Raw genomic sequence first — 24,742 nt, 5'->3', positions numbered from 1 at the left:
ACGCAAATCATAAATCAAAAGTAAATCTACGAGAGGTCTCAAAAAATAGAAAATGAAACTAGTACTCAAAATGACTGGTTGGGTTGTTACATTCTCCCCCACTTAAATATACATTCGTCCTTGAACGTGCCAATAGTCGTTCCCAAGCCGTCAAATAATTCAATAAACTCATCATACCCATACTCATGAGTGATCCCATGCCACCTCAGTCCATATATGTCTATGTACACGACCCTGATTGAAGATTCTTCCTTCGACCTTAGCCCACAAGGCGTGGAACTAAATCCAAACATCCAGAATCCCCTATAAGATATGATTCTTGTACATATACATTGTATCGGTCTCATCAAGATGCATCAAGCCGTCAATACACTGCCAATATCAAATCACACGATGAATACATAACTCATGTACTTACAGCAGTAAAAGCCTGACCATAATAGATGCTCATTACCATACATGATACTGGTAATATACTTCATATAAAATGAAACCTCGTTCAGGGCAATTGCAACGCTACAAATGATAAAAGAAACATGCAGAAGCTCGTAACCACCCATTAAATCAACAAGTCAAGGAGATCTCTCGTCCGACAAGGACCATTGCCAAATTCTGAGCGAAAATATGGTATTATTCTTCCAAATATTTCTTATCCCCAATATGATAGTGCAAATCCTAGGTCCAAAAACCTCGTCTTACCCATAGAAGCAGCCGAACCAGCAAGTCATACCAAAAGGCACATGGAACATCACATAACGCGGTCTGTACCCCAAACAAGCAATAAATTAGATATATCCAAAAGTGGAAGAAAAACAAGGTACAAGGATTATCCAACAAGTACAACTGGTACACCAACAAAAGCACAATTTCATGAACTCATCCCACAAAGGGAAAATAAAACACACGAAATAAAAACAAGGAAGGGTATCCTACATAACTTCATTGTGGCGCGCAATCTGATCCGAAACATATCAATTCACATAGGGATACCCATCGAGCCATAATGCTCGTGATCCCTAAGCACATGTGTGTCAACCAAGAACCTTCCATTTAACTCAATCCAGGAGGACACGACCACATGCATCACACCTTCTATACCCCTAGAAGACTTCAACCCCTAGCCATGGTCAAAACTGTCACGAACTCTTCAAAACCCATTCGCACATAACCAAGTCATTAGAACTAAATCCTTCTAAATCAACCAAGTCACGTAGATGGCTAAAACCAAGAGTACCTTAACCTGAAAATGGCTGTGTTGGAGGACCCTTTAATGAATCTGAAGTTGTTTCTTTCACCTTTCTAATACAGCAATATAGAATCAATAATGATATGGCAATTTCTCAAGTCTCGGCACCATCTAATGCTAGCCCTAAGTCCTATCCATACATAAATCTAAAAATCCTTAAATACCACATAAGAGTCCTAAGCCCATTGGAACCTTCTCGAAGGTCATTCACCTTGCTCTAATCCCTAATGCGCATCCAATACGCACCAAACAATCAGCACTCACCGGCACATGAATATCCAAAAGAAGCAACCCAGTGATTCTTTTTTCTTGCACATTACATCCACAATGAGTATCAAGCCCGTTGGAACCTTCTCGAAAGTCACGAGTATCAAGACCGTTGAGTCCTAAGCACGTTGGAACCTTCTCGAAGGTCATTCACCTTGCTCTAATCCCTAATGTGCAGCCAATACACACCAAACAACTCACACTCCATAGGCACATGAATATCCAAAAGAAGCAACCTAGCGATTCCTTTTGCTTGCATATTACATCTACAACGAGTATCAAACTAAATCATCCAGAAACCACTATATACCTATAAGGTATAATACATCATACATCCAACTGATCCCTTGCTCGAACTCATCCTTGATGAAATCTTTCTCAAATCATAGCCAATCCACAAGCACATCCTAGTCCAAGAACTAATATAATTCTTGACTATGCAATCTAATCGTTGATAGTAACTTCCCCACTTAGCTTGTAGCCATTAAACACACCATCCGAAAACCCGTTGTACTCTTCCTCTATAACTTCCCCGATCCCGCTGTATTAATCAGATGAATACTTTATAAACTTATGTAACAGTATTCATAAAACACTCCAAAGACTCTGCCAAGTGCATACTCATCCTTGTGACAATAAGGCAACCTCCTTTATGCTTCGAAATTATAGTATATGTATTTCCTCGAATAGAAGCCTCATACGAAACACACGACCTCAAATCTTCTCGCAAGAGATAATCCACCGGCTAGCCTCAAATCAACACCTTCCCATGACCCTATGTCATGACCCAAAAATTCACCTAGTCGTGATGGCACCTAACCCAAACCGCTAGGTACGCCAAATGACAGTCAACACAATTCAAATGAAAATAATAAGAAATCGATAAGTGAAATTACTAAATTCCCATATATTAACCCAAGGATTGGTAGAATAAGCCATGAGCCATTAATACCTAGATTTACAAAGCTAGTATGAAAATAAATACAACATCTATTTAAAATATACATAAACAGATTACAAATCTAAAACTACCAAGGACAAGTGGTAGCTATATCCGGAAAGCGGGTACATCTTCAACACCAGCTCTCACGTAGATAGCAACATCAACTCCAATATCTACAAGCAAGGTACAGAAGTGTACTATGGGTACAACCGACCGCATGTACTAAATAAGTAACAAACCTAACCTCAGGCTGAAGGTAGTGACGAGCTCGAAAGAAGGTCAATGGCAAACATCAGTACTAAATAACAACAAATGATATAATAATACTAGTAATAGTAAATAACTTAAAAGATATCATATCAGCTCGATAACAAATATGACAAATTATACATGTTTTACAAGTATATCATTAAAGCCCAAATCTTTCACCGAAATATGAGTTTATCAAAGAACTGTGATTTTTCAAAAACTTTCAACAACAAATAAGACATTTCATTTACCAGAAGCATGAGAAAAATACATCTCTATGCCTACATGTCAAGTCAATAACACCATATTGCCATCTAGCATGAGGAAAATACATCTATATGCCTACATGTCAAGTCAATAATATCACAATGAAATCATCAAGTACACCCACTCTTAGCAAACTCAAGGTGCCTGGCTCAAATGCCCCTTACCATCACACACACAATCATTCAACATTGTACGGGTGCCTGTCACAAAGTCCCCTTACCAAAGCACGTGTATATCACTGTGCCTGTGCTCAATACAATATCAGACACCGGATGGGAAGATCCTAGCCCAAGCACTAATCAATAATCAATATCAATCCGTTGCGGTGTGCAACCCGATCCAAAAATCAAATCGTTGTGGTGTGCAACCCGATCCAAATATCAGTCCGTTGCAATATGCAACCTGATCCAAATATCAATCTATTGCAGCGTGCAATCCAATCCAAATATAAATCACAACACAGATCTATATCCCATATCAGTCATCAATCCACTCAGGTTTCCATATGCCAACATCTGACAGAAACATAATCCAATTACACAACATGGAATATCAAAAAGTGCCACAAATGCAGCTCAAACTCGTATCACGTACAAGGACACCAATAACATGTGAGACAACATATCAAAAGTGCACACATAGAGAGATATAACATGTGGATATAACTATCATGATTGAATAGTATGACTACGGCTATGGCAAATAGATCAACATGGCAAATATAGCTCTATCATGTCTCAAATAATTAAACAGATAGCCTCGACATGATTTCTAGCATGAATAATAACTCACGTAGTCATACAAGTGGAGAAAACATGATATAAAAGAAGCATAATAGCAAAACAAGGTATATAATAGCCTAAGAACTACCCGGATCATGACTACCTTGGCGCACGCACATGCGCCCGTCAACTAGAATGTGCGTCACCTCAACACATCTCAAATCTCATAGCTCTCAGGGATAATTAGCCTCAAATCCAAGTTTAGATATGTTACTTACCTCGAACAAGTCAAATCAATACCGAGTAAGCCAAACCAATACTCTAGAAATGCCATCCCATGCGAATCTACCTTTAAACGGCTCGAAACTAGCCAAAAGCAACTATAACATCAAATAATGTCATAGGAAACAAACCCAAACGATAAAGGTCGAATATTTAATCAAATACTCAATGTCAACCAGAAAGTCATCCCGGGCCCGCATCCTAGAGCCTGTCAAAACTCAAAGGTTCTGACAATCCATTCGAATACTAGTCCAACAATACTAATTTCATCCCAATTTGACTCCAAATCGATATTCAAAACCCAATTACTCACTCTAGAAAACGTTTATACAAAAAACCCTCATTTCTCTTTTAGATTCATCAATTAAATACCAAAATCAAAGATGAAATCATGTAAAATAATCAAATCCGAGTCAAAAATACTTACTCCAATCCAAATCATAAAACTCCCCTCCAAGATCGGCCAAATCTGAGCTCTATAACTCAAAATGTAATAAAATAACCAAAACCTTCGAAATAGAATACTTTATAACACTGCTTCAGGGATACCCATCGCGATCGCAGTAATATCTTCGCAATCGCGAAGCATAAATGCCACTGCCATAAAATGCTCTACCAGTTTGCGGCGCTAAATACATAAACGCGATGCCCACAGACGCCAACACTCTGCGAATGCGCCCTTAGCCACGCGAATGCGAAGAAGAGTTCTCCAACTCCCAGCTTACCAGCTCGAACGCGACCTCACAATGCGAATGCGATGCTTAAGTCCCACAGCCTTCGCGAATGCGAATCTATATGCGCAGACACAAAGAGAAAAAATAGCACAAATCCAATCATACCCTACGCGATCGCGACTTCATCTTTGCAATCACGATGAACACCTGAGGCACTAGAAAATCATCAATGAAATCATCATCCAACATGGTCCGAAACCAACCCGAAACACACCCGAGCCCCTCGAGATCCTGTCCGAACATATCAACAAGTCCCAATATATAATGCGGACCTACTCGAGGCCTCAAATCCCATAAAATAACATCAAAATCACGAATCGTGCATCAATTCAAGCTTAATGAACTATTTAAAAACTAATTTTTAAACTTACGCCGAACACGTCTAAACAACTCGGAATCACCTCAAATTTTTCACACAAGTTCCAAATGATCTAAAGGTACCATAAAAAATCCTATCCGAGGTCAAATACACAAAAGGCAAACTTGATCCACTCTTCTAATTTAATGTTTTTAAATTGTGAATCATTCTTCCAAATCAATCCCTAACCACTCAAAAATCAAAATCAACGATAAACACAGGTCATAATACACCATATGAAGCTACTCATGACCTCAAACCACAAAACTGAATGCAAATGCTCAAAACTACCGGTCGGGTTGGTACATTCTCCCCCACTTAAACATACGTTCGTCCTCGAACGTGCCAAGAGTTGTCCCAAATCCATTATAACACTGTATAAATTCACCATACGTATAAGCATGGGTGATTCCACGTCACCCCAATCCATATAATCCTGACAACACAACCTAATTGAAGATCCTTATGTAAGGCCCTGTAAGAATTTCACCTAAAATTCGGGATTTCGTGGTGCCGAGGTATGCGACCGGAAAACAAATCTATGGACTGCAGAACTGATATGCAGACCATAGAACTGATCTACAGACCATAGAACTGATATGCAGACCGCAGATCCACCGCAGAGTGAAACATAGAAATGGGAAAATTTTGGAAGTTATTTTGTGGTCAATTATGCGACCGCATAATCGTTTCGCGAGCCACACATCCGTCGCAGAATCAGCATGAGGAATTTTAGAAGGATGTTTTGCGGTCCTTTATGTGATAGCAGAATTGGTCTGCGGACCACAGACCTGTCGCATACCTATGTAGAAGTGCCCAGTTTCGGAGGACCATTATGCGGTCCATTTTGCGGACCACAGAAGTATTATGCGGTCGCATATGCGACCGCAAATCTGCATCGGGGATTCATTTTCCTAGTTTTATAACCCGACCCCATTTCATTTTATTTAGCCATATGGGTCATTTTTAAGGGGTTATCTGGTATTTTAGAGAGAGGAGAGCTATTTTAGAGAGAGAAAGGGGAGGATTCAAGAATTTCACTACTCAACTTGGATTAAGCCTTGGAATTTCATCAAAAGGAACTTGCTAGGGTTTCTAAAAGGTAAGAATTTCTTCCCTCAATTCTCCAATTTCGCATTCTGGGTTGATTATTCGTGATGAGAGTAGACATATCACATGCATGAGCTAATAGGGATTGTGGGGAAGTTATTGGATGTTGAATTGGTTGAGGAAAGTTTGGGTTGCCATTATCGCAGCTCTTGCCATACGAATTCCTCTAATCATGCTTGTAATTCTCCCTTCTTCTATAGATTGGCATCGTTAGGAGTGTTGGGACGTTATTGTTACACCAAGGAAAGCTCTTTCGAGGTATGAAGGCTAAACGCTTCTTCTAGTATCGGAATTCCCGTATTCTTACAAGACTCCATCGTGTGTAGTTCGAACATGAAACACTGTTGAGGTGGGATATTCAAGCTAGTAAATTGATTCTCAAATTGAATAACATGTCCAAACCCTCATGTGTTAATGATTTTCGATTTTGACTTAATTATGTTATACCCCTTTTTGGAAGAAAATTTTGTACTAAATAAATGTGATCAAATTCTTATTTCTCATATGATGAAATCATATGAACTTATACTTGTTAAGGCCAAATGTACCAAATGATTGATTTGAAAAGAAATCTTTTGTGTAAACTATTATCATTTTGGGAATCCGAAGTGTGGCATTGTGAATACACCTCCACCCGCACACATTGGGGTGAGGCGGCGGGGCCTCTTTGTGTAGAGATTGTGATTGTGAATGCACCTCCACCTGCACACATTGGGGTGAGGTGGCAGGGTCGCTTTGTGTAAAGATTGTGATTGCGAATACACCTCCACCCGCACACATTAGGGTAAGGCGACATGGCCGCTTTGTGTAGAGATTATGGTATTGTGATTACACCTCCACTCGCACGCATTGGGGTGAGGCGGCAAGGCTGCTTTGTGTAGAGATTATGGCATTGTGGTAGAGGTCATATAGAGGATTCCCAACTTGAAATTTATAAATGTTATTGAAAGCTTTAAATTAATTTGCTATGGTTTTTAATGGATATTTAAGCTCTTTTATTGCTTCCATGATTCGTCACATTCATGTTGCACTTCCAATCCTTGAATGGGGTGTTTGGTTTTCATACTATTACTATTCAATATGTACTAACGCCCTTTTTGCCGAGGGCACTGTATCTTTAATGGATGCAGGTGGTTCAACAGTAGGCGGCTTTGATCAGTGATAGCAGTGCACCTTATTCCTTTTATTCATGGGTGAGTTCGGATAGAAGGCATTGTACAGGCTTGCTTGGCCGGGTCATCTTGGTTGAGCATCGGTCGCGCTCCTCGAGGTCGGGGCGTGACACCTTATTCCAACCTTAGTCCACAAACCTAAGAACTAAATTTCCAACATCTGGAATCCATTATAAGACCGATCTCGCAACAAAACATTGAACAAGTCTAAATAAGCTATATCAAGCCATCATCGTTACCCATGATATACCACATAACTCAGATTCTCATAGCAATAACTTTCGACCACAATAGCTTCTCAATAACAAATCTGGTACTTCTAACAAACCTCATATCAAATAAAACCTTGTTCTAAATATTCGTACACTACCAATGATGAAAGAAACACGTAAAAACTCATAACCACCCATCACATCAACAAGTCATGTGGTTCTCTCGCCCGCCAAGAACCATAGCTTAATTCTAAGCTCACTAGTGACGTTATTCTTCCGAATATAGCTTAATCAAATCTGATAGTACTCAGTCCACGTCCCATAACCTCACCTCATCCAGTATAGGCTGCTCAATGACATGCCACACCAATACCATCTAGACCACATACCATACAATTCGTGTACCAAACAAGAAACAACTCAAATGTACCCAATAATGGAAAGGGACACATATGAGAGAACCGTCCCACAAGCTCGACATATATCACCACAAAGCGCAATGCTATGAATCCATCAGACAAAGGAGAACCAAAACTCAGGATACACAAAGGATCATATCTCAGCATAACTCTATTGCGATGTGTGACCTATCCAAACACCGGTCCACATGGAATACCTCGAGCCATGATGCTCACACTCAAAAATCATATGTATATTAACAACAAACACGCAAAGTGCATGACCATAACAATGGAGAAATGGATAACACAGTATACCACCAACAGGAAGACCATAACTGAGGCACCACCAACCATTCAACGCCCAAAGAATCGTCTAGATTGAATTCCGCCACAAGGCCCAAACAGAACCGCATCATGTGTGTAAATAGTCAACAGTCTCACAAATCATCATAACATAGAAGTGTAACACATGGAACATATCAGAGCGCGAATAAGATCAACTTTAATCGAGGACACACCCCTCAAGAATAGTTGTGTTGACTAAACAAATCCGACCTGATGTAGAATACACATCTGTATTAGACATACCCGTGGCCTCCAAACCAATTCTGATCATCCCGAAATAGGTAGATAACCTCCAAAAATCCCACTATAACCTATCCATAACATATACAATCAGTCGTCAATCTCTTAACATACCTTCACCATCCGTAACCAAGGAACAATCTGCCTCTAAGAACCCTCCTAGTCTTCAAATCTCTAGAATACAAAAATCACCATGTTCGATCCCAACTCCACCACTCAAGTGGATGACACATCCCTCATACACAATCATGTCACGAGAACTACTTCCAAAATTCTTCTGCGCCACATAGTAAAATCTGAACATCAGTAGCTGATCAACCAGGCAATTACCGTAATACTAGTCAAGCCTTCACAAGCAAAACATAGTGCGCCATCTGAAACGCGCACCCTTATCGGTGATACTAGATAGTGTCAGTATTCTTCTAAACATCTGAAATAGTCCATATTGTCTAGAACTCATGACTTCCATTTGAACAAACTGCAACCTCATACATGCAAACCTCAATCCCACATGTCGCCCTGCATCTATCATGCCATCATATGGAAAATACAAGAACCCAATTATCAATTCTGAATCACTAGCAACATACACACCACAACCACCGAGAACCTTCCACTTGCCCCATCAAGGAGAAAATCACAATGCACCACAAACTCCTCATGCTTGTAGAAAACATTTGTCATACGCTGTGGTCAAAATCAATGAAATATTACCAAAACCTATTAGCACATAACTAAACCATCAGAACTAAATCACTCTAACTCAACCAAGTCACGAAGGACGCCAAACCCAAGAGTATTGCCATAAAACACCGGTACAGCCTCACCACACCGAAGGAACCAATCACTTTTATTACCATGCTAACCCAAACCACTATCAAGCTAACCAATTTATTTGAATTCTCCTTGATGTGCCTTAAAGTTAACACTTCTTTTTGACAGTACACTACGATCCTCAACCAAAGATCATCACAAGATATCCTAGCATGAAACCACGTAATCCTAAAGCCCATAAGCCACTGTATTTTCTCTTAAGCACCCAATAGTACCGCAACCAAAATGTCCACTCTGCAGAGACCTTCTGTGAATGTGAAGTTATTTTTTAACCTTTGTGAAACTGAAATTTTGAATCCATGATGATGCAAAGATATCGCAAATCCCGACATCATCCAATGCAAATCTCAAGTCTTAGTCATTTACAAATTCGGGAAATCCTCAAATACCACATATGAAGCTTAAACTCATTAGAACCTTCTCGAGATTCATCCACTCTGCTCCAATCTTCAATGCACCGCCAATACGAGCGAAATGACATGTGCTCCATTAGCACACAAACACCTAAATATGTACCCCACTTTTAAGCAACCGAGTGAATCCCTTCTCCTAGCACACTACATCCACCATGAATAACATCACCCTTTTCTAGCAATCATCTCATCCCAATAAAGGGGAATATTCTCATCATATCAATCTTGTTCCAATAAAGGTTTACAATCACAATTTACTCCTACACCGACACGTATAGTTTCGGGGTTAGGTTATTTCAACCTACCCTTCCTCGATGACTAACGATACTCCCAGGGTGTTTATTTATAAAGGATTGACAACTCCTTTCATTGTCTTTTATATAACATTCATTTCATTGGCACCAATGGCCATAACACAATGTCATACTTGGCACATTGGCCATATTTCATATTTCATGTTCATCTCTTTCACTTTCAAACATCATCACGAATCATTAACAACAAAGCATTTCTATTCAAGACTTTAAGTCCACATATGAGCAAATAATAATGTTAAGCACATTGAGACTTCTTACACAATTTGTCATAATAACTTTCATTTAAATCATGACTTGAAGTTATAACATTTAGATATGAAACCCATGATTCGAGCACATTTTTCAAATAGAACATAACATAACAAGAACATTTGGAATACATATTGAACATATATCTTTTGACACAAGGCTTATTAGGAATAATCAATTTATAATGAACAACTCGGGACTTACAAGGACATTGTGGGGTTCAATTCTAAAAGAGAAGTTTAGCCAACATACCTCACCTCGAGCTTTTTAAACTATTACACTATTTCAAAATTCTTAGCCACTTCGTTCTGTTTAGAAATATAGTAAAATTGAACACAAATTAGGAAGGAGTTTATGGTTCCAGCTCGTTTGAGCATTTTATCAAATACTAGGTGTGCATTAAGGTTTCAAGGTCCTCCTATAGTGGATTCCTTCATCCCCAACCTAATATCTACCCAAATGAGCTCAATAATCTTCCCACTACCCTTGATGGTACATGCATGCATAATAAATAACTCCCACGCCCAAGAATTGCTTTTCTCATTACCTATTTCCAATTAAATCCCTAAATTGAGGGCTAGAGAGTAGAATCTTACCTCTAGGATGAAGACCTAGTGAGATTTTCTTGTGAATTCTTCAACTTTGAGCAAAGGTTGATGAAAAATAACCTTATGAACTTCCCCTCTCACACTAGACCACTCCCCTCTCTCTAAATATCAGTTAGGACTAGCCAAAATAACCCACAAGTTGTTTTTTTTATGAAAATAGGATCGGGTGAAATTTTCCAAACTTAAACTCTACGAAGTTGGGTCTGCGGTCACAGACCGGACCGCAAAATAGGTATGCGGCCCGCAAAGGGGACTGCGGAAAAGGGTCCCAAAACTAGGATGTTCGGGTTGGGTCTGTGGCAGGTCTGCGGTCCGCAGACCAGTTTTGCGATCGCATAATACACTGCAGAACTCCCCTCCGAAAATCTTCATACTGGATCTACGATGGATTGTGCGTCCTACGAAATGGTTATGCGGCCGCATAATGGACCGCAAAACATCCTACAAAAATGGGCCATTTCTCTGCTTCACTCTGTGGCGGTTCTACGACATGCAGAGTGATTCTACGATCGCATAGTGGACCGCAGAAATGACTTACTCTGCCAAAACTTTTCTTCAACTCCCCAACGCACTGTTCAACCCCAAAATTTCATACCGCAGCTGGCAAGTGCGCCGCGAAGAATCTCTACAATCAACAACACATAAGTCTACCTTGGCACCATGAAACCTCGAGTTTTAGGTAAAAATTTACGGGGCCTTATAACCAAGTTAGGAGCTGAGATCTTCACCAAATAAGGTAAGTATACTAACCTCTAACAGATATAGTTTAAGAAAAGGACGAGATATTAAGATTCAGTTGGGGTTAGAGTAACCCAAAATAGTGGGTAGATTGTTAGTGTTAGCTGACTTTTACGAAGGATATTGCAAACCTGGTAATAGTTCTCCTTGTGAGACACCTAGATGGTGCACTCTAGAATAGTACAGTCAGATATGAATACAAAAATGTTCAGAAAGTTCAGAAGATAGGCATTGGAATCCTAGACGGGATGAATATATACCTTAGTATGACTCTCGTCCTAGTAAAGAGAGAATGTTAGGCAACCCTAAGAGCCAATGAGATGGTTCAAGGGGAGCTAAAAGCGAAAAAATGTTTCGTTGAAGTTTTCAGAATAAGGTAATATACAAAGATATTAGCATGAGAATAAAAAGAGCGTAAATAAAGCATTATGAGTAAGATATGATAAATGGGTGATAACAGTAAATCAAAATATGACAAGATGACAGAGTCTATAGTCAAGTGAAGGAAAAGACAAAAGGAGATAGGCTTTGAGACTATAAAAGAGTATAAGCCATAAAGTTAAATCCTCACTTCGAGAAATTAGTTAGTGACTCCAATGTGTTTACCATAAGGCTAAGTTAGACCCCTGGAGTAATAAAAATCATTATGGGCTAGTACACAACATAAAATTAGGAATCGGAGGATTTGATAATAGTTGATATCATGAGAATTTCAAGGATCGTGTTCTGGCAATAATAGAATGGACAACAGAAGAGTAACCTTTAAAGGTCATTCAAGAAGACGCTTCCCTTTGGCAAGCGTTGTGAGCAAAGTTAAGATTAAGGGTCTAAGTGTGTCAGTTACACTGGTTGTCACCCAACGTGCCTATGAAATTAAATTATCTCTGGTACAGAAGGATTACCACATGGCGAGTAAGGGTCAATGAAGATGTGAAAAAATGCAGGAGATGAAGAGGTAAAATATTTGCAGCTAAGACTCCAGACCATTAAATGTTAGTACTCCCTTAAAGGGGGGAAGATGGTGTGATATGGTACTAAGTCAGAGTTAAGTGGTTCAGGTAGCTATGGAATGATAAAGGAATAATGCGGTAAATAGGCGAAATAGATGAGATTGCATTTATTCAGATCCTACAAATACATTGTGACTCTAGAACATTTTGCAAGTACGACGCTGAGGAGAGGCAGTAAGGGTTCCTGCCTAGGATATTATTGATAAATAAGTGCGAATGAACACTTGATACATAAGGATCTAGTGTGAGAGGTAAGTTAAGACAAAGGAAATAACCCAAGAGAGATTACGCAGAATATAGATATGAGAATGGACCAATGAGTAGTTAGTAGTTGATTCAGGAAGAGTAAAGTTATGGCTAGACAAGTGGATACGGATAAATCAACAGATCATGCAAGAAAAATGTAGTGAACCCTAGCATAGGGAATTAAGTCTCGCAGATACGACATCGTAATCCTTGAGAAATATTCAGATAGGAGTTGGGGTAGTTAAAGGTACTGTATAAGTGTTACGAAAATAAAAGAGAGTGACACTAGGGAGACAACCAAAATTTGAGTACATAAGTAAACTTACGAGCACAAGGGTACGGAGGTATGTAACTAAGGATAATTATAGGCAAGTAAGAACATCAAAAATTCCGTCGAGTATACGATATAATAAGCTCATAGCTTTACAACAGTCAGAGGACCTCCCCTGAGTAATATAATGAAAGATTAGCTGAGAAAATAAGGAAGAAGGCTTCAACCTAAGAAGAGTGACCCGAAGAAGAAATAAAATTGTAACAACAGTCTCACTACAACATTGTATGCACTCCATAAGACAGTGGAACCTATCGTGACTAATGAACGGGAAGTATAATCAAAAGTAATATTTGAGATCATATGAGTTGCACAAAATTCTAGCATGCATGGGAACTAAGATAAGACAAGAAAGACTAGAAAAAGTAATTGCTTATGTTTAAAGAAAGCTGTGAAGTCACAAAACGAATTATTCGATCAATGACACAAAGTTGGTTACATTATGAATGCATTTAAGATTTTGGAGTATTATCCATGCAGCATATATGTTGACATTTACACAGCTATATGAGACTCTGATATAAGTTAAAAGAAAGAATTGAGTCCACGTCACAAACAAAGGCTTGAATTGTTAGAAGACTATATTGAGTCCAATATAGTATTTTATTGGGGATATCGGCTTACCTAGTATTGAGATAGGCGCCATCACGAGAGGTGAGATTTTGGATCGTGACAAGTTGGTATCAGAGCCTAGGTTACATAGGTCTTACGAGTCATAAATAGGTTTAGTAGAGTCTTGCGGATCGGCACAGAGACATCTGTACTTCTCTTCGAGAGTCTGCCAAACCCTTAGGAAAAATTTCACTTTCTTGTATTTCGTCGTGCGAAATTGTTGATTCCGAAAACTAAATTTCTGTTATTTTATTCTCTCACCGATGGTGAGGACACATACTACCGAATCGGACGATCAGCCACCAGTGCCACCAGTTAGGGCAGTGAGAGGTCGGGGTCGTGGTAGAGGCCGGGGCCGAGGTAGAGGTCGAGGTGTAGCTCGTACAGCAGTTGGAGCACCACCACTAGTTTCTCCTGCTCAGGAGCAGATTCCAGACATAGTTGAGCCGACAGGACCAGCTATGCCCATTGTGATTCCAGGCCTTCAGGAGGCTTTGGCCCAGATATTGACAGTTTGCACTGGCCTTGCTCAGGTGGTTTCGGCTTAGGCCGCACTTGCCACTTCTCAGGCCGGGGAAGGTACTCATACCCCTGTAGCCCGTACTACAGAGCAGGAAGTGCAGGGACTTCAAATACCGGGGTCACCACCAATCCAGTCGGTTGTAGTTGCTCAGGCCCCGGTAATCCCCATTATGGATGATGATGAGCAAATGAGATTTGAGAGATTTGAGAAGCTTCAACCTCCATCATTTAGCGATGCTGAGTCAGAGGATGCACATGGTTTTCTTGATAAATGCCAGTGAATGCTTCGGACATCGGGTATTCTGGAGACCAGTGGGGTCTCGTTCACTACTTTTCAGTTTTTTGGGGATGTCTTTCGATGGTGGGAGACTTATGAGAGGAACAGACCAGTTGGTGCAGCACCACTTTCATGGCATGAGTTCTCCGTATTATTTCTGGAGACGTTTGTGCCACAAAACTGCAGAGAGGAACTGCGCAGGAAGTTCAAGTATTTACGTCAGGAGGATATTTCCGTGACTCAGTATGAGATGCGGTTTTCAGAGTTGGGCCGTCATGCAGTTTGGTTGGTTCCGACTGAGAGAGAGGATCAGGAGGTTCATTAATGGCCTCAACCAGCAGTTTTGTTTTGTTATGACTCTAGGGAATATGGCAGGTGCTAGATTCGATGAGGTGGTTGATAGTGCTCGACGGCTAGAGATTGTCCGTTCTCAGGAGCGTGAGGAGAGGGAGGCGAAGAGGTCTCGTGGTACGGGTAATTCCAGTGGTGTTCTTCTAGGGGACAACCCTATCATAGCATGGGTCGACCTTATAGGCCCGCTCAGATGGCTCGTTCAGCTCATCGTGGCGCATCAGCTAGTCATGGTCTATACAGTTCTCGATAGAGGCAGTCTTCTTTTGGTGTACTTCCAGCTCAGAGTTCATCTCGTACACTATCGGTTCAGGGTTCATATGTACCAGGTTCTTCTGGTAGTTATTCTGGTTCTCGAGGTCCACCTCAGAACTCGCCACCATTTTTCGAGAGGAATTTCTATTAGTGTGGAGAGTTGGGTCATGTGAGGAAATATTGTCCCCTCTTTTCGCGAGGTCTAGTTCAGCAGAAGAGTCAGGCTACGACTCTGGCACCAGTTGCTCCGCCACCCGCCCATCCAGCTCGGGGTGGGGCTCTGTCAGCTAGGGGTCGCCCAAGAGGGGGAGGCCGATTAAGTGGCGGTCAGGCTCGATTCTATGCTTTCCCTGCCAGGCCAGATGTCATTTCTTCTGATGCAGTGATCATAGGTATTGTCTTAGTGTACCATAGGGAAGCTTCTATATTATTTGACCTTGGTTCCACATATTTATATGTTTCATCATATTTTGTACGTTATCTAGATATGCCCCGCGAGTCCTTAGTTTCACCTATTCATGTATCTACGCCGGTGGGCATTACTATTATTGTGGACCGTGTGAATCGGTCGTGCGTGGTAACTATTGGGGGACTGGAGACTAGAATTGATCTTTTATTTATTAGTATGGTCGATTTTGATGTTATTTTAGGTATGGATTGGTTGTCTCCATGTCATGCTATTCTAGATTATCACGTAAAAATAGTGATGTTGGCGATACCGGGATTGCCGAAGGTTGAGTGGAGAGGTTCTCCAGATTATGTTCCCAGCAGAGTAATTTCTTACTTGAAGGCTCAACGTATGGTTGTGAAGGGGTGTTAGTCATATTTGGTCTTTGTGAGAAATATTGATGCACACACTCCTACTTTTGACTCTGTACCGGTAGTGCGGGATTTTTCGGATGTATTTCCTGCAAGCCTGTCGGGTATGCCACCTGATAGAGATATTGATTTCAGTATTGACTTGGTGCCGGCCACTCAGCCCATTTCTATTCCTCCGTATCGTATGGCACCAGCTGAGCTAAAAGAATTGAAAGGGAAACTTCAGAAACTTCTTGAAAAGTAAAGACAATACTATGCAGATGTGTATCAACTACAGGAAGTTGAAAAACGTTACAATCAAAAATAGATATCCCTTGCCGCGTATTGATGATTTATTTGACAAGCTTCAGGGAGCGAGGGTATTATCTAAAATTGATTTGAGATCTGGGTATCACCAGTTAAAAATTTGGGATTCAGATATTCTAAAGACGGCATTCAGGACTCGTAATGGTCACTATGAATTTCTCGTGATGTCTTTTGGGCTGACCAACGCCCCACAAACATTTATGCACTTGATTTATAGTGTATTCCAGCTATCTTGAATTGCTTGTTGTAGTATTTATTGATGATATCCTGGTATACTCACGTAGCCAGGAGGAACATGCACAACATTTGAGTATTGTACTACAGAGACTGAGGGAGGAGAAACTTTATGCCAAATTCTCCAAGTGTGAATTCTGGCTTAGTTTGGTGGCATTCTTGGGACACATAGTCTCTAGTGAAGGAATTAAGGTGGATCCAAAGAAAATAGAGGCAGTTCAGAGTTGGCACAGGCCATCTTCAGCTACTGAGATACGGAGTTTTCTTGGCTTGGCTAGTTATTATCGTAGCTTTATGGAGGGCTTCTCGTCTACTGCAACGCCCTTGACTAAATTGACCTAGAGGGGTGCTCCATTCAAGTGGTCGAATGAGTGTGAAGAGAGCTTTCAGAAGCTCAAGACTGCCTTGACCACAACTCTAGTTCTAGTTTTACCTTCAGCTTCAGGTTCTTATACAGTGTATTATGATGCTTCTCATATTGGTATTTGGTGTGTCTTAATGCAGGAGGGTAGAGTGATTGCTTATGCTTCAAGCCAGTTGAAGCCATATGAAAAAGAACTACCTTGTCCATGATTTAGAATTGGCAGCCGTTGTTCATGCATTGAAAATTTGGAGGCACTATCTCTATGGTGTGTCTTGTGAGGTATTTACAGATCATCAGAGTCTTTAGCACTTATTCAAATAGAAGGATCTAAATTTGAGGCAGCGGAGATGGTTGGAGCTACTAAAGGACTATGATATCACTATCATGTATCATCCCGGGAAGGCTAATATGGTGGTCGATGCCTTGAGTAAGAAGGCGGTGAGTATAGATAGCCTTGCATTCATTCCTGTTAGTGAAAGACCTTTTGCAGTTGATGTTCAGAACTTAGCTAATCAATTCGAGAGGTTAGATGTTTCGGAGCCCAGTTAGGTTCTAGCCTGTGTGATTTCACGGTCTTCCATATATGACTGCATTAGAGAGCACAAGTATGATGATCCCCATTTGCTTGTTCTGAAAGACACAGTTCAGCATGGAGATGCCAAAGATGTTAGTATTGGATATGATGGGATATTAAGGATGCAGGGTCGGATTTGTGTGCCAAATGTAGATGGGCTGCGTGAATTGATTCTTAAAGAAGCCCACAGTTTGCGGTATTCAATTCATCCGGGTACCGCAAAGATGTATCAGGACTTGAGATAACACTATTGGTGGAGAAAAATAAAGAAAGATGTAGTTGGGTTCATAGCTCGGTGTTTAAATTGTCAACAGGTGAAATACGAGCATCAGAGACCGGGTGGATTACTTCAGAAACTTGAAATTCCTGAATGGAAGTGGGAGCATATTATCATGGACTTCGTAGTTGGACTCCCATGGACTTTGAGGAAGTTTGATGCTGTTTGGGTGATTGTAGATTGGTTGACCAAGTCCGCGCATTTTATTCCAGTTGGTACTACTTATTTTTTGGAGCGGTTGGCTGATATTTATATCCGCGAGATTGTTCTCCTTCACGGTGTGCCATTGTCCATCATTTCGGATCGGGGCACGTAGTTTAGATCACAATTTTGGAGAGCAGTGCAGCGAGATTAGGCACGCACATTCAATTGAGTACAACATTTCACCCTCAGACGGATGGACAGTCCGTGCGCACTATTCAGATATTGGATGATATGCTACGCGCATGTGTTATAGATTTTGGGGGTTCTTGGGATCATTTTTTGCCACTTGTAGAGTTTGCTTACAATAACAGCTACGAATAGAGCATTCAGATGGCTCCGTAAGTGGCTTTATATGGGAGACGGTGTCGGTCTTCGGTGGGTTGGTTAGAGCCGGGTAAGGCTAGGCTATGGGTACTGATTTAGTTCAGGATGCTTTGGAAAAGGTTAAATTGATTCAGGAACGACTTCGCACGGCGCAGTCTAAACAGAAGAGTTATGCCGACCGAAAGGTTTGTGATGTTGCTTACATGGTAGGAGAGAAGGTACTACTCCGAGTTTCACCTATGAAGGGTGTTATGAGATTTGGGAAGAAGGGCAAGTTGAGTCCTAGGTATATTGGACCTTTTGAAATACTTAAGAAGATTGGAGAGGTGGCTTATGAACTTGCATTGCCGCCAAATATATCCGGTATTCATCCAGTGTTTCATGTATCTATGCTCCAGAAGTATTTTGGGGATCCGTCTCATGTTTTGGATTTCAGCACAGTGCAATTGGATGATAATTTGACTTATGATGTGGAGTCGATGGCCATTTTAGACCGACAGGTTCGAAAGTTGAGATCAAAGAACATAGCTTTAGTGAAAGTACAGTGGAGAGGCCAGCCAGTCGGAGAAGCTACTTGGGAGACTGAGCGGGAGATGCGGAGCAAATGTCCACACCTATTTGAGGCTCCACGTATGATTCTAAACCCGTTCGAGGACAAACGTTTGTTTAAGAGGGGGAGAATGTAACGACCTGGCCAGTCATTTTGAGTATTACACCCCTGTTCCCCCATTTTCTGCTCAATTTCTGCTTTATAGTTGTTATATGACTTGCCGGGGTAATTGGTTCGGGTCAGGTGAGGTCTTGGAATGAATGAGAACACTTAGTTCCAAAGTTTAAAACTTAAGTTGAAAAGGTTGGATGGATGTCGACCTATGTGTAAACGACCCCGGAATAAAGTTTTGATGATTCCAATAGCTCCGTATGGTAATTTTGGACTTACAGCGTGTCCGAATTTTTTTTTGGAAGTCCGTAGTTAAATTAGGCTTGAAATAGCTAAAATAGAAATTTAAGTTTGGAAGTGTGACCGTGGAGTTGACTTTTTGATATCGGAGTCGGAATCTAGTTCTAAAACTTTCAGAGCTCCGTTATGTCATTTATGACTTGTGTGCAAAATTTAAGGTCAATCGAAATTGAATTGATAGGTTTCGGCATCGAATGTAGAAGTTGGAATTCGTTAGTTTTTGTTAAGCTTGAATTGGGTGTGATTTGTGATTTTTGCGTTATTTGATGTGATTTGAAGTTTCGACTAAGTTTGTATGATCTTTTAGGACTTGTTGGTGTATTTGGTTGAGGTCCCAGGGGCCTCGGGTGAGTTTCGGATGGTTAACGGATCAAAATTTGGACTTAAACAGCTGCTGGAATTTTCTGATGCATGTATATGGTTTCCTTCATCGCGTTCGCGAGGTAAGTCTCGCGTTCGCAAAGAGGAAATTTGGACTGGCCCATTTTAAGCTTCGCGTTCGCGACCGAGGGCACGTGTTCGCGAAGGGTTGAGGGGCAAAGCTACGCATTCGTGATCGAGGCCTCGCGTTCGCGAAAGGGGAAGTTGGCCTGGGGGAAATTTGTCTTCGCGTTCGCGAGACCAGGCTCGCATTCGCAAAGGAGGAAATTTGGGTAGCACATTTGTGCTTCGCGAACGCGATGAAGCTTCCGCGTTCGCGAAGGGTCGAGGGGCAAAGCTATGCATTCGCGATCGAGGCCTCGCGTTCGCGAAAAGGGAAGCTGGCCTGGGGAAAATTTGTCTTCGCGTTCGCGAGACCAGGCTCGCGTTCGCGAAGGAGGAAATTCGGGCAGCACAATTTTGTGCTTCGCGAGTGCGATGAAGCTTCCGCGTTCGCGAAGAAGAAACGCCTGGACAGAAACTTTAAGTTCTGAAAATGGGACTTCGTCCCATTTTCAATTTTTGGCAAATTGGAGCTCGGGAATAGGCGAGTTTTGGGAGATTTTCAAGGAAAATAACGGGGTAAGTGTCTTAACTCAATATTGGTCAAATTACCCGAATCCATGGTTGTTTTTAACATTTAATTGGTGATTTGAGTTGGAAAATTGTGAAAGCCCTTTTAGTTTAGATTGAAGATCTGAGGGTCGAGTTGATGTCAGAATTTAGTAATTTTGGTATGGTTGGACTCATGGTTAAATGGCATTCATATTTTGTAACTTTTGTCGGGTTCCGAGACGTGGGCCCCACGAGCGATTTTTGAGTGCAATTTCAGATTTTATTGGAAAATTAGTATTTTCATATGGAATTAATTCTTATAATTTGTATTGATTGAATCGAATTATTTATGACTAGATTCGAGGCGTTCGGAAGCCGATTCGCGAGACAAAGGCATTGCAGAGTAAAGAATTACACAGTTTAAGGTATGTAACACTTCTAAACTTGGTTCTAAGGGTATGAATCCCCGAATTTGGTGTTATATAAATTGTTTGGAGGTGACGCACACGATAGGTGACGAGCGTGTGGATGTGCACCATAGAAATTGTGACTTGAATAAATCCAGTGAAGTTGTAAAATTAAAGAATCATGTTATTACCCGAATATTCTCCACGTGTTAGGAAATTGAGCTGAGAATCGTATTTAAGATCATGATTAGTCTACGTGCCGATATTCTTTTTGGAACCCACATGGTCGTGTTGCTGTGGAATTTAATTGTTTTAAAATGTATATTTCATACTCAGTCATGTTCATCAATTGTGAGGATATTTATGGGATCGGGGCTGCCCGCTTACAGCAGGCCATATTGGCTTTATATTATTATTATATGGAACAGGGCTGCCCGCCTGGAGTAGGCTTATAGGCTTTATCATTATATGGATCGGGGCTGCCCACCTGCAGCAGGTCATATCGGCTTTATATCACGCTTAGGCTGAAGGAGCCTCTTCGGAGTCTGCACCCCCCATAGTGAGCGTAGATGATTTATATATACGAGATGGACTTCCCAGGGCATGGACTTGCCTTACTAATTTATATTTGTGATGAATTTCCCTAGACATGGATCTTGTCCGAATCATTTACATTTGGGGATAAATTACCCCAGGGCTGGATTGGCCTTATACGGTACTGAGTGACTGACTATCAGTTAATGCATATATATATATATATATATATACGGGATGGAATATCCCTAGGTTGGATTGGCCATAAATAGTACCGAGAGACCGAGTGATTAGTGATCGTAAGTACACGAGGTTTTTCACTGAGATGTCATATTCCTCATATCATGCAGTATGGATCTATTTTTCTTGTATGAGTTTAACTGTTAAACTTGAAAGCATCCCTACATTTTTGTACCATTATTTATATACTGGACTGTACCTACAGAGCTCGTCACTACTTAAAGCCCAGATGTTAGTCTTGTTACTTATTGAGTTCGTTGTACTCATACTACACTCTGCACCTCATGTGAAGATCCAGATGCTTTCGGACACTGCGACTGTTAGATTTCAGAGTGCTATCAATCGGAGACTATCAAGGTAGCTGCCTGGCGTCTGCTCACCTTGACTCTCTTTTTCTTTTAGTTATTGTACTGTTCTATACTTTCAGATAGTGTTTTTATTAGTCAGGCTTTGTATTAATATAAATGCTCATGTACTCAGTGACATCAGATTTTGGGAGTGTTTTGTATCTATAAGGGTGATGTTTTCTATTGAATTCAGTATTATGTTTTCAAACTTAAAAGATATAGTGTTTTATTAGGGTTGTCGGCTTGCCTAGTATTGAGATAGGCTCCATAACGACATGTGAGATTTTTGGGTCGTGACATCAACATCACGTACGAGTGAATGGAGGGAAATCAAAGATATAAGCTTCAAGCTGAAGCAAAGTTGCACGATAAGGAAGGAGATATGGTAAGTTTCCTACATGCCCAGCAGCCTCTTGGAGATAGGTATGGACGTCATCATACTGATCTGCAAGACTCTACCAGATACTTGCCCATGACTCGTAGAACCTATCAACCTAGTGCTCTAATACCAACTTGTCATGACCCAAAATCCACCTAGTCGTGATGGCACCTAACCCCATTGCTAGGTAAGCTTAACATAGAATAAGATAACTCAAGTGAAAGTTCAATAACAACAAGAATGAAAATAAATAAATTTTATACAATTTCCTAAAGACTGATAGTACAAGTTATGAGCCACTATGATTTAGATTTACAAAGCCGATATAAAGAATAGATACAATATTTGTTTGAACTTTACATAAATAGAATCTAAGTCCTGATCTACCATGAACAAGATGTAGCTTGAATCAGAAATACTGGAACGTCTTCAATGCAAGGCTTCATTTTCCACAGCTACGCAGCTCTAAGATCTGCACACAAGATGCAGAAGTATAGTATGAGTACAACCGATCCCATGTACTCAGTAAGTATCTGACTAACCTCGGTGAAGTAGTGACGGGATTTTAAATCAAAATATACTCACTTACTATGTACCTATGCATATGATAAGCAGAAAAAACAAGGCAAGAGATATGTCAAATAATAGGTAGAGCGTCAATTGGAGAGATATGGAGCAAGTTAACAGACATGGCAATGAGACGTAACCTCATAACCATTTGTTACGAAGGAAACAATAATCATGAAGTACGCGCAACGATCATAACCAAACAACACTAACAAACACTGATGTGGCGTACAACCCTATCCCAATATCAAGGAATACCATTATGGTGTGCAACCCGAACCCAATATCAATAAATAGTGTTGCAGTGTGCAACCTGATTCCAATATCAATAAACACTGTTACGACGTACAACCTGATCCCAATATCAATAAATACTGTTGTGGCATGCAAACCGATCCTATATATCAATAAATACTATTGCGGCATACAATCTGATCCCAATATATAGTAATATCATATGAAACAAGAACAACAACCAAACACGGAAAAAGTTCACAACGTAACACTAAGAAAGCGAACACGCGATATACAACTAGGTAGTACAACTCAAATAGAGTAAGATGGGAAGTCCAGTATCAAAATCTAGTCTACTATATATAATGACAAGGCTTCGACAAATTATAACACACAACCAATCTAAAAGTCACCCAACCCGGTTAAGCAAATGAGAGTAAAACATGAAATGAGTATAGGTGTTTTTCAAGTAAGAACAGGGATCAAATGAAGGCATTCAATATGTAAAATCATGTATCAAGTAGAGGCATGTAGCAAGTAAGGGCTTTTAATAACTGAAGGCATATGGTAAGTAAAATCATATAGTAAGTAAGGACATGTCGTAAGTGAAGACATGTAGCAGGTTAAGGCATCAACAAGTAAATCACGTGACAATTAAGGGCATGTAACATATAAAGGCTAGCAACAAGTAAGAGCATGACCAAAGTAAGGGCAGGTAGTAGTAATAACTCAAGTAAAAGCGTATATATAACGATAACAAACAAGGTACGAACCTAGATAAGATAGTAAAAGACCAAATAGGAAACATAGAGGTGAATTAAATAAAGAACACCAGCGTGAAAGTAACATATAAAGCAGATAATATAGATGGAAACCAAGGTAGAGAGCATGTACATGCCAAACGAACGAGTAACCATAACAGAAATCCAACTTCCTTTTTATCGCATAGTAACAACCAACAAACCAATCTTATTTCAAACCGCACGAAAATACTCACCGTGCCAACATCATATCAACCGCATGAAAATATCTATCGTTCCAAACATTGCCCTAAGGCACCAATCATCATGTCTTATTACGGATAAAGAAGCTCAAGTAACATGACAATAACAGGTGTAGAAATAGGTTCATGATACTACGATCAAGTTAAGTATGTAAACCAGTCTCAAAAATGGCACGTTAAATCCTTTTAGGATGTTATACGTCCTAACGTGAACTCTAACACAGATAATTAATGTCATCGGTCATAGAATCAAGTGAAGCATAAATCGAGAGATCGCCAAGTTCAACAAAGCACAACAAAGTATATAATTCCCCCTCCCCAGTATGAAAACCCTGTCATATGCATATACACTCACCACCTCGTATATGCATCACCCCCGCATGTAGTAAACAATAGTATTTAGTAGGAAAAATTTCCTCAACAAATCTAGGCAAGGCACCTACCCCTTTCTGAAACACAATCAACATCCCAACATAGCTTTTCCTTCAAAACAAGCCTCCAAACCAATCGAATCTATCCAAATATTATTCAAACAATTCAAAACAAGTTTTAGAAACTACCCACGAATGAAAAAGGTTCGATTTTAATCATAATTGAAAAAATTCAACAAAAAGTCAATCTGGGCCCACGTGATCGAAATTCAAGATTCAGACCGAATTCCGATTACCCATTCACCCCCGAG

General features: G+C 40.4%; 1 protein-coding gene across 1 annotated transcript; it reads left to right on the top strand.

The window, feature by feature from the left end:
• The first annotated feature begins 17,442 nt into the window (after positions 1-17,442).
• LOC138907786 (uncharacterized) lies at positions 17,443-17,969 on the top strand. Its single transcript, XM_070198398.1, has 3 exons — positions 17,443-17,558; positions 17,631-17,797; positions 17,923-17,969. The coding sequence occupies exons 1-3, from the start codon at positions 17,443-17,445 to the stop codon at positions 17,967-17,969; spliced, it is 330 nt and encodes a 109-aa protein (XP_070054499.1).
• Positions 17,970-24,742: the final 6,773 nt, after the last annotated feature.

Source organism: Nicotiana tomentosiformis, chromosome 3 (genome assembly GCF_000390325.3).
Source record: "Nicotiana tomentosiformis chromosome 3, ASM39032v3, whole genome shotgun sequence".
Taxonomy (NCBI): Eukaryota; Viridiplantae; Streptophyta; class Magnoliopsida; order Solanales; family Solanaceae; genus Nicotiana; species Nicotiana tomentosiformis.
Note: the sequence above shows the minus strand (reverse complement) of the source record. Positions and strands in the feature narration are given on the sequence as shown.